Source organism: Nyctereutes procyonoides, unplaced genomic scaffold, assembly GCF_905146905.1.
Source record: "Nyctereutes procyonoides isolate TBG_1078 unplaced genomic scaffold, NYPRO_anot_genome, whole genome shotgun sequence".
Taxonomy (NCBI): Eukaryota; Metazoa; Chordata; class Mammalia; order Carnivora; family Canidae; genus Nyctereutes; species Nyctereutes procyonoides.
Genome location: NW_026575125.1, coordinates 85744890 through 85757122, shown reverse-complemented (window position 1 = coordinate 85757122; position 12233 = coordinate 85744890). Strand labels below are relative to the sequence as shown.

Genomic DNA, 12233 nt, shown 5'->3' with positions numbered 1-12233 from the left:
TGTAAGATTTATATCCAAATGAGTATATTTGTTTCATACCAAACTGCACAGAATAGCACACAATTTGAGAATAATTACTGTGTTGGGTACTATTAAGTACTACTACTTGATGACATAAGAATTATTAACAAATGTGCTATAAGCTATAATCATTCAACTTATTGCTAGTGCTTTTGAAAATCTGTGGTTTATATTTTATTTCTTTGTAAAACATGTGCTATGAGCTTGCCCTGATAGTTAAGAAAAGAAATCAGATGTTTCCAATTTTCTCTAATACTCACAATTCTTCAGATCTGAATGTGTAGTCATTTTAAGGACTGCTGAAGGATTTTCTTCAGTCCTTTTTATATCACCTACTCTGCCTTACATTAATACAAATCGATGGATTCATGCAACATACATGGCATACATGCAGGACACCATCTGTATGTGCAGAACTCATGCTCAATGCATGCTGTGTGTCTTCAGACATCTTCGTTTCAGTAGGAATTAGATCATCTCATTCAATTTCATATAATTGTTTTAACATGCAATTCAACAGAGCTAACAGGCAGGTAGACTTTACTTTCATGGTATATTTGGGCATGCTCAAGCAATTGACTGACATTTGGCAGTGTTGTTAATCAAGTAGAGACTGTATGAGTTTCCCCGAATACAGCAGCTCTCCCACTGCCCCTGTGGCAGACGGTTGGATTTATCTATGCTGTGTGTTGAGAACATAGACCAGGGGGTTTTTGAAATTCAGATTCTGCCTTCAAGAATTTCAAGATATTGAGAAGCACACGCTCAGGTGTGTAAGTAACTGTCAGGCATAAGAGATAGCATCATGAATTCTTCGGAAATTGGTCCACAGTTGTGTGAAATGGACACACATGGAAATAGTGGAAACACTTGGATACTCGGCACACAGCATAGACTTCGTGGTCTGACTTTAGTGATGCTTGAAAACCTTTCAAGGTTAACAAACTAGTTAAATGGTACTGAATTCTTAGAGCAGCAGGCCCACGAATGAAACGATGGCCAACACTGATTGTGACACAACACTATATTTTAACAAAGATCTTAAACTTCTGGCACGTAATTGTAGTACAATGAAGAGCTTGCCACTTTCACAAATTAGCTGCAGCCTTTTCCTGCACTAGAGAGTTTGGAAGGATCTGAAAATGAGATAAATTTTGTTTAAAATCCAAATGGAAACTCTGTATTTCTGTTTTTCCCAGAGTTCAGTACAAGCTTGTTTTTAATTACTGTTTTTTCACATTCTAAGGGCCTAATTCTGTAGTCCTTAATCAAGTAAAACTTCCAAGGTTTTGATCATCTATGCTTCCAGCACAAGTTTTACTCAAAAATGGACTGCGAAATTGGGTCCTATAGATAGAGGTACCATAATTACGAAAATATTTTAATAAGGCTCGAAATGCTAATTTCACTTTGTGTGTAGCACACGAATTTCCAGGATCCTGAGATCAAAACCCAATTGATGTTGAATCCTGGATTGGGAAATAACTCTGGGATCCTGTTCCCCAGTTTAATCACAGAATTAGGTATTTACTAAGGACCAGAATGAAAACACTAATTCCAGTTTGCTTGTCGTTATAATCAGAATTTGAACATTGTCCTTAAGAAGTGAAAAGCTATTGGTGTATATATCTCGTATCATCCTTCCACTTCTGTAGTCCTGGTTAACCAGCTGCTATGTTAAAATACCACTATGTTTGGGGACGGACATTGCAGTAAAATACCAACACGACATTCCGACAATGTCAAATTTTGCCCCTATATGTGACAACGAGGCTAAGTTCTACCTTTGACTCGCTAATGTGTGTGATAGGGTATCAGAAGGCAGAACCTACCTTACTGTGTTTATGTGTGTAGATGAGCAGAGCAAGAATTTAAAGTGTATATTTACTGTTAACCCAGAAAAGGATTCCACTGTATTTGTTAATTTTGGTGTGGTTGAAATATAAACCACTGTCACGTGCATCATTCTGGTCTCCTGCAAATGCCACCTGAGATGAACATTTCCTTATGCACAAAAGAAAGAAAGAGGGAATGAAAGAAAGAGGGAGGAGGAGGGAAGGAAACAGGAAGGGGAAGCAGAAACATCAACATTTTATGCATCGAATAATCAAAATAAGTTATTCTCAATCTATTATAAACAGTAAATATAGAACCCTAAATCTCACTATTGTGTGCATGATTGTAAAGTACAGGGTTGCAAAGCTATATACAAAACATTTTTTTATCAGACGATGATATTTACATTAGTTACGACGGCCGGGAGAATTCTAGGACCTTTTCCTACATTTGCAGCGTTACCGTAGGAAAAGACTATGCTGCTTACACGCTGCTGATCCTTTCACTAACCACACTGGAGGGATTAACTGGCAGCTCCAAATTCTCCACCTGCATCTCTATACCGGGCTCATTGTCATTAGCTTTCTTAATCACCGGTTCGTTGGTATGCCGGTAAATGTTAACATTGAGCTCCCTTCCGGACAAAGCGGTAGCAGCCACTCTGGGGATCTGTCTCACGGGAGGCTTCTTTTCTGGCTTATAATTGCAGCGCAAATAGCTAGAGAAAGCCCTGCGGTAAATTTTGTTGAAAAGCGTGTACACCAGAGGATTGATTCCCGAACAGACATAGCCAATCCAAACAAACACGTTCAGAAGCTTTTCCATGAGCTTTTGGTTACAGGCCTTCCCGCACAGAACCGACAGAATATTGGTAATGAAAAACGGGCACCACATGACCAGAAACACAAAGAAAACAATGCCAAGGACTTTCGACGCTTTCCGTTCGTTGTTGATGGCTTGCATGGTGCCCCTGGGACGTCGCTCTCTCTTCTTTCTTCGGCGTGGGTTCGAATCTTGGTTCGGGTTGGCAGAGTTCTCTTCCTCCGTGCCGTTCCTCCTGCAGCACTTCAGAAAGTCCAGGTTTATTCTGGGCGGTTCCTCGATGTGGCCGTGCAGTAACATCAGGGCTTGACGGCGAAGAACGTGGATGGTCAGGCAGTATGTAATCACCATGATCGTCAACGGTATGAAGAAAGCGACGAAGGACCCAATGAGAACAAAGTTTGGGTCGTTCAGCACGCATGTGGTGTTGTTGACGAACACTTTCTCTTCATCTCTCAGTCCGATCACTGGGATAGGAACGGACACACCTAAAGGAACAAAGAGAAGAAGGTAGGGGTATTGTTACAGCACACTGAAAGGCTGAACAGGCCTGTGCAGTGGCATACATTCGATTGCATTTTACTGAAAAGTCAGAGCTGGTATTTGTTGAAAGCTATTCATGGCATATGACCAGAGTCACAGGAGAGAGCATTCCTGACCTCAGGAAATGACAATTTCTTTCATACTAGGGATGCCTTTTTCCCGAAGTTCTGTAGGAAGCGAAGAATTCCCCTTATTGCTCGTGTGTGAGAGTGGATTGTGTCTGCTGTGTTTCATTTCTGGGTCCTAGAATTGGCCTGGCTCGCAGGGAGCACTCAATAAATCGTTGTTGAATGAATGAATACGTTACATCTCTTAGTCTGAGTGAGTTTTTAGCTGACAGCATCATTTTCGACTCCCTCCTTTCCTGAGGAAAGAGGCTAAGAGGAGGAAATTTTATGTGTGAGCCTTATGGAGCCACAGCCCGGGAGCTCTGGTTACTGGAGATGGAGAGGACAGTATGGCCCTCAGCGGTACTGCAGAGACTAGATCTGACCGCTATGCAGGAATAATGATGCATATGCAGAAACTGAGTGAGAGGACTCTTTTTAGCAAGAGTATTTTGTGAGTTGCTGGGCATAAACAACCTCATTTCAAGGGCAAGAGACAGAATAGAATGCAGAGTTGAGAGAGATGCAGTCTCCCCCTTTCTGTGTGGAGTTTTGAGCATTTGTTGTTTTTTAAGAATACTGAGAGCTAGTCCTTGTAGGCTGTGCCTCCATTAATAAAGAAGCTCACTGGTAGAAAATAGCAACAAGGAGGTGGGAATGGAAGGGGCTCTTGTGGCTCAGTCTCCGTGAAAAACCTGGAAATTTTCAGAATTCACTCTGATAGATCTTGAAGAGATCCGGCATCAGTAAGTAGGGATAATTTGCAAGTAAAGTTCAAAATTTTATGTTAATTTATTCTCTCTTGTGTCCCCAAGAAGTTGAAGCCTGGGAAAAGTCAGATTGAACTTTTAGGAATCTACCAGAGATTATTATTCAGAAATCCTGGGCTGGCGGATGTTCACATTGAAGTGCACGCCTACAGGTTGTTGCTGGCTTTAGGGAACACATAGAGAGCTGTGACAAATCTGAAACTGAAAATCCCTTGTTACAGACATAGCCTTAATACCCTAGGTCAGGGAGAGAGTTTGGGCTGGATGATCAAGAGGGAAAAACAGTCAATGGCTCTTTGCTAGAGCCTGCTGAAGATGTTGACTGTTATTTACTCTCTGGGAAGACATGAGTAAGAGACAGTGTTTGGAAAGTGATCTGTAAGCCTTCTTCCTGAGACATGGAATTTCTGAAATGACTGGCCTTTTTTTCTAGAGAAAGAGACCAAGTGATGGTGTGAGAAGCAGTAATGTGGCAAGCCTCCTTGGGGTACTAGTACATGCTCAAAGCTCTGAGCCGAGATGTGCCATTAAGGAAAGTCAGATAGGCTGTGAAAAGCAGAAGACCCTGCCCACAAAACGCATCCTCAGGTAATGCTGTAAGAGATCCAGAGGAAGACACTGAACTCTGGATGGGGAGGATCAATGTTTATTAGAAGATAATTTTCACCAAGTTTGATGAAACTGCATGGAGGAATTTCAACAGGCATTTTGGAGTACAGAGTACAACAGAACCCCACAGGTTACATTTCTTTCTTCTTTCTTTCTTTCTTTCTTTCTTTCTTTCTTTCTTTCTTTCTTTCCTCTTTCCTTCCTTCCTTTCTTTCTTTCTTTCTTTCTTTCTTTCTTTCTTTCTTTCTTTCTTCTTTCTTCTTTCTTTCTTTTTTTCTTTTAGGATTTTGCTTGACACAGAGACAGAGAGAGCAGAAGTAAAGGGAGCCACAGGGGGAGAAGGAGAAACAGGCTTCTTGCATAGCAGGGCTCAATTCCAGGACTCCGAGATCATGACCTGAGCTGAAGGCAGACGTTTAACTGACTGAGTCACCCAAGCACCCCAACATTTCTTAAGTTACAAAAAGGCAGAGAAGAAGGCTGCCAGCTTGTAACTTTAGAACCTTTGTTTCAAAAGTCACAAATAGAAGGGAGTCTTTAGAAAGAGTGTAGATCAGGCTTGCCAGAGGGAAGTCAGTACTGTGTTATCTTCAGTGAAATGTTTTAGTGAAGGGTTAGGCTGCAGGAAGTTTTCTGGAGTTAAGGAAGTAAATAGAGAATTAAGAGAAAAGGGAAGGGTTTCTTCAAGACATAATTTACAAGAGAAAATAATTAGAGTGAGAACCTATAGGTTAAGAGAGACCTAAAATACCCATGAAGCAATTATAATATGTGGCTCTTCTTGGAATTTTGATGCCAACAAACTTTGAAAAACATTCAAGACACAGCTGGAAATTTTGAATAATGACTAGCTTTTTGATGAGATTAAATAATTACCATTTATTAATTTTTAAGAGAGATGTTGATATTGTGGTTATGCAGAAAAATAGCATTTATATTTTTAAACATACATACTGAGATATTTATACAGTATTATGATGTCTGGAGTTTAGTTCAAAATAATATGAGAAGGAGGGGAATCCCTGGGTGGCTCAGCGGTTTAGCCCCTGCCTTGGCCCAGGGCGTGATCCTGGAGTCCCAGGATCAAGTCCCGCTTCGGACTCCCTGCATGGAGCCTGCTTCTCCCTCTGCCTGTGTCTCTGCGTGTCTCTCTCTCTCTCTCACTCTGTGTCTCCCATGAATAAATAAATAAAATCTTTAAAAACAAAACAAAACAAAACAATATGAGAAGGAGAAGTAGATGGAAGTATGAATGAAATAAGACAGTCTGTAAATTGATAAATCTTAGAGCTGGATGATGAATACATGGGTCTTTATTATGTAATTGTACCTACTTTTGTAATCTTCGAAAGCCTCCATAACAAAAGTCTAATAATGTTTTGAAAGTTAAAAAGAAAAAGAAAAGACATAAAGGTCTTTTCTGAAGTAGGTGATGAAATCACTATTAGATATCAGATCATAAAGTTCTCCAAGACTTACTGGCACTGCTGACCTCAGAAGTGATTACTTTAGAGCAACAAACTTGGAGTTCTGAGTAGAAACACTCACCACTTTGGTATAATTGTAGGAAAGAAGGCTATTTTCTGCCAAAGTGCTGGTAGAAAGACATACTTTCTCAGAATCCTATAGCAAGACCAGAGAGGGGTGTAGGGGAACTCCTCTCCTTCCAACCTCTCCCCCTCTCCCATCCCCCAGCAATGTGGGAACTAGAGACTTGGTCTGGGGAAATTGTATTCACTCTGGAGGAATCCTGATAAGTTAGAAAAGTCTACACTCAGGAAACAAGTGTTGGACTGGAGATTCTGCAGGGAACTGCAATCTTTTAGAACTACCTGAAGTCTCTGGGGAAGGCCTTTACACACTGACCAGAAGAATGGAGACCAGCTCTGCAGTGGTATTAGCTTGTTTCTGTTAAAAGATTTATTCACTTTCCTAAGGGACTCTAGGGCCTAAAAATAGGCCTGTGTCAAAGGATAAAAAAGACTGACTCTAGATGAACTGAAGCTGTTATCAGATATGTGAGTCCAATTTTATTCATGGAACCTATTTGTATAATTTTATGTACATTGAGTAGAGTGATTCCAAAGCTGCCTTTTACTGAGTCATTCTTATGTTCCAGGCACTGAGCCACGCATATCAGTGATATTATAGATGTAAACTACATTATCTCAATTTGGTTAAAGACTCTGTAACACAGATTTTAGCAAAGTAGCTTAATCCCTTTACCAAATTTATGGCATTATTAGTTTTCCTTTTATTATTTTTAAAAGAAACCATGAATGCAATCAACAAAGCAAGAAGAAACTCAAGATTTTTCAACAATATCTGGAAATTATAAATAATAGCAACAAATGAAGCAGCATTAATAAAAATATATATTGCATGGTTATCTTGTTTAATACTTAAAATAATTAAAAGTATGTGTTAACAGTTCTCAAAGTGTTATTTAAGGACTCTGGGGGCTCCTGAGGGTCTTTTAGATGGTTTGCTAGATTTATTTTTTCTAACTATTTATCTTTAAAACTGTGTTTTCTTCATAAATTTCAACCTAAACAACACATTACAAATTGAATGCTGGTACAAATATGAGAATTCAACTATCTTTCTATAAACCTAAACATCAAAGAGATTTTCAAAAGTGTAAAATATGGTTTTCATAAAAATGTTATTTAGGCTAACATTAAATGGGTTTATTCTTGTTATTTAAAATGAAGCAATTCATAGTTTAAATGTTTCTCAGTTTTAATTTCAAATACAATAAATATCAATAAATATAATCCATAGAAACAAAAACTTTTTGGGGTCTTCAATTATTTTGAAGAGTAGAAAGGGGTCCTGATACCATTGAGTTTGAGAACTGCTATTCTATGTTAATCGACAAAGTTATTTCAACCCTGGAGAGTTAAGTTCAGCAAATAAGTAAAGTCTTCCTTAGTATTTTAAATTTGTCAAGCAGTGGAAATTCAGGAGATATTATGATGTCAGATAAATATAAAACAACATCAATAATAGCAACAAACTACATGCACTATCTTATTCATTCTTGTAAAAATTCTGAAAGGCACATGGTATTTGGTGAAGTTAACTTCAGAAAAGTTAAGTAATTTTAATAAGTATAATTGGAGCAATCTTTGATATTTTTGAAGCCTTTGAGTTGGCCAAGGAGAAAGAGTGAAAATGAACTATGATAGAAGATACCAGGCACATTATAAAAATCACGGTAATAATAATTACCTTTTATTGAGTGCTTCCTATTTGTCATACACGGAGACAAGTACTTTTTGATTATTATATATTTTCACATATTATCTTAATCCAGACAAAAAAATATAGAAAGAAGGAATTATTAACTAGAATCACTTAATCTTTCTGAAATTAAGTTCAATGAATCTTTATCAGTCTTCTTTAGAATTTTAGAAACAGCATAAATAAGTTATAATTCATGTTCTGCTGAAAATATCAAGTACTACTTCAACCAATAAGTAGTCATTTTGCATGCATTATCTCATTTAGTTCTCAAAAAACCCTAAAAAGTGGTTATTTATTAAGATTACTTAAACTCAGAGAGACAAAAATACTTTCAGTAAACATATAGGGTTAGCACTTTAGAAACATTTAATTCACAAACAGTTATAGTTTAAGTCTTTACTGAAATTATCATGTGTTACTACTACTATGACTACGACTACTATTATCACTATGACCACTACTGCTACTGCCACTATTGCTACTCCTATTATTCACTGAGTACTCACTGACTCTGGTACTTTATCTGCATCACATATTTTACATGCATTATCTCATTCCAGCCTCATAAAAACCATAAAATAACTTGATAAGTTTATTTACTTCAAATAAGGCAAGTAAATCCAGAAAATATATAAAGATGTTCCCATTGTTTCTTAAAGCCTTGAATTCAAGCAACACAGGTCAATTCTCTTCAAGCTATCAGAGAATAATTACCATATGCCAATGATTCTTAGATGCACATTTCTTTCAGATTTCAATGTTTTTGAAAGCATGATGCGTCTTACAACTGAAAGTCTCTTACAATCACTGTTGGCCAGCCCCTAGTCACCATATAGGTGTCACTGCCAGTACATGTGTGAACCTGTTCTCAAAAACTTCTTTTGATCTCTTCTAGTAAGATCAAAATTATCAGCAGTAAAATTTACAAAATGGTATCAGTGGCATGGTAGTAATTCAGTGTAAATAAAGAATTATGTCTGGGCAGCCCCGGTGGCGCAGCGGTTTAGTGCCGCCTGCAGCCTGTGGTGTGATCCTGGAGACCAGGGATCGAGTCCCACATCGGGCTCCCTGCATGGAGCCTGCTTCTCCCTCTGCCTGTGTCTCTGCCTCTCTCTTTGCTCTCTATGAATGAATAAATAAATCTTAAAAAAAAAAAGAATTATGTCAAAACAGGCAATGGGATGGAATGTTCTGAAGTCATCCTCAACAGTGTCAAATGCCATAGAGAGATCTAGAATTAAAAACATTTCCTCTGTCTTTGAAAATGAGGAGGTCACTGGTGATTACAGAGAGAACAATTATAGTGGAGTAGTGAAGACAGGAAACAGATTGCCAAGAAATAAATAATAAACGGTGATACAAAGGAGGAGAGAGAGAGTATAGATTAAATTTCCTGGAACAAATTGGCTAACATCAAAGAGTAAACATTCTTTTAAACTGCAGGGCTATCTTTAATAATACAACATTATACTAAACCGAAGGGCAATCTCAGAGGTATCTCTTTTTATGAGTTGTTTTTCATGGAAATAATTTTTTTGCAAAGACACTTAGGAGGACCCCACAATGTCAAGCTGACATGCATGGTCCCTTGCCTCATGGAGTAATAAGTGAGTCTCTTGCACATGGGAGCTGATACCAGAAGACAAAGGAACTATGTTCATAGAAGAACATAGAAACCTCTGGTTTCAGGTGATAAAGCTTGACAGAGTTGTAGAGAGAAGCACTGTGCATGCTTTAGCAAATACATCAGTGCGATGTTTGTGTAGTGAGAATGTGAAGAAAGAGTCAGGTTCAGAGTCAACTTTGAACTTCAAGTGGTTGTTAGGTCTAAGAAGAATAGGGACATAGTCATGTGTGAATAAGGGATAGTGATTGCAGTAGTAGGGGTAAGAAGAACTCAAATGACTTTGAGGGAATTTGAACTAAAAGAAGACTATAAACAAGGAAAGCAAGAGAAGATAGCCCATGAGCCATCAAGAGGAATGCTTAGGGTTGAAAGATATACTTGGAAGAGAATCTGTGAAGAGGTGGGTGGGGAAGAGCCCTGTAGGTCCTAGTAACTACAACATTGCTGAGGGCATGGGGAAGTAAAATTGGAGGTATGCTGAAATATGACCACATTACTATCAAGAGGTAGTAGGATATGCCACCCCAAAATATGCCTTTTTGGAATAAAGATTATTTTGAGTTAATTATTCTGAGAAATTGCAAACATGGGGGAAGCTCTGAAAACAAAGTAGAAGTTACCCCTTTTTAAGAGAAATTTGCACTCATAAAGGAAATCTCCCTATGTAAGGGTTTTTCTTTCTGTACCAGGGAGAGGATGACTAAATCATGAGATAATCTTATTAATAGAGAAGGCATCCACTGAAATCTGCATAACAAACCTTACTCTTGCTTATTGTGCTTTTCCTAGTAATCTCCCATAACTGGTCTCCCCCCACCCAAAATCTTTCTTTGTTGTTAGTTGAAGATGGTATTTAAGGTGATGGCTTGCACCATCTGGAGAAGTTACTCAGTTTTTTGAGATGTTTCTCATTTATACAGGAAGTAGCTACATGTTATTAAATGCTTGTTTCTCACTTGTTAATCTGTCTTCTATTACTTGGGATCTAAGCTAAGACTTGAGAAAGGTAGATGGAAAATTATTTTTCCTTCTATACTTCACTCACAAGCTAATAATGTTCATGAAGACTAAGATTATATTCAATATTATTAAAATTAATGTGCTTACACATTAAATATGAAAGCTAGTAGAGTGGAAGAACTTAAAGATACAAAAAAGAAAGGTAAGAGATGATGGAATAAGGTCCCTGAGGAGGCAAAGTCAAACAATTGGAAGAATTACACTGGGAATTAAGAATGGCTTTTATTTTCTATTAGATGATAGTATGAATGGGTGGTAGAAATTATCAAGGCATACAGAAAAAGGTAAAAGAGGGAGAAATGAGAAATAACTAGTAGATGGCAAAAGAGCAGAATTGTTAACTTGATGCACAAAATGATTTAAGTGGAGATTTGTTGATTCTGTGAAGCCATGAGAAATTGAGAGTGAATGCAGATAGGTGAATGCAGACAGTAAACTTTTCTTAAAAATAAAATCAGTTGAATATTCTTATATGCTATTGGGAAAATATTCAGGAGAGAGAGTTTGGACATTCAGGGGAAAAAATGATAATGGTCAATGGAACAAGGCTCTGAGAACTTGAGAAAAAATGGACTGCTGGGTCCCCAGGCAGAAAGTGTAGACTTGGGGAGAAGGCAGCCTCAGTTCTCTTATAACAGATAAGAAAGATATGAGAGGGAAAGAAGACAATCTAAATCAAGGGAGAAGTAGAAGGGACTAACGGAAATAAACCTACTTTTGAGATATTTAAGAAGTTCCATTTACAAGACATGGTGATTGGATATGGCATTTGAGGGAGAAGGAAGAGTCAATAAGTAATTGCAAGTTTCGAGTTTGTGTCCTTAGGTAGATGGGGTTGCCATTGGTCATAAGAACATAGGTGAAAGAGCAAGATTGTGGCAGGGATGGTGATGGACTCTGGATTGTGTTATGTTAGAAGTGCTTGTTGAGGATCAATATGAAATTCTATGTGAATATAGGTGTTTGGAACTTAGGAGACAGGTGTGAGCTGGGAGCATGACTTTTCTTATAAGGGGAAATTAAAAGGACAAGATCTTTTAAAGAGAACGTTTGTAGAAAGAAGAAGGATCAGAAGAAAATCTAGGGCAAGGGTTCTACATCTTTTTACAAGTATAAACCTCCTCTCAGAATAATGTTTTTCAATGGATACAATAATACAGGATTGCAAAGGAAAAATTATTTTGACATTCTGCTATCAAACATTAAAGACAAACTTTAGAAACAGTAATATATATGCTGTTTGATTAACACATTAAGTATCAAGTTCTAGTGGTGGATCTAATAGCTACTCAAATTTTTTTCTTAAAGATTTTATATATTTATTTATGAGAGACAGAGAGAGAGAGAGAGAGAGAGAGAGAGAGAGAGAGAGGCAGAGACACAGGCAGAGGGAGAAGCAGACTCCATGCAGGGAGCTTGATGTGGGACTCGATCCCGGGTCTCCAGGATCATGCCCTGGGATGAAGGCGGCGCTAAACTGCTGAGCCACCTGGGCTGCCTGCTACTCAAATTTTAAATAGTGATCAGCATTTATCATATGCCAAGTTATCTGCCAGAACAGAATATGATTTTTAATTATCTGTGATTCCTATTGGTGATGATAATACAAGTACTGCATATTACTATTTG

At 38.0% G+C, this 12233-nt stretch overlaps 1 protein-coding gene across 1 annotated transcript in view; it reads right to left on the bottom strand.

Moving 5' to 3' along the window:
- Positions 1-2340: 2340 nt before the first annotated feature.
- Positions 2341-12233, bottom strand: part of HTR2C (5-hydroxytryptamine receptor 2C) — a 167384-nt gene continuing 157491 nt past the window's right edge. Inside the window, exon 4 of the mRNA XM_055338656.1 lies at positions 2341-3167. Within this exon, the coding sequence (XP_055194631.1) occupies positions 2341-3167 (827 nt within the window). The remainder of the gene's footprint in view (positions 3168-12233) is intronic.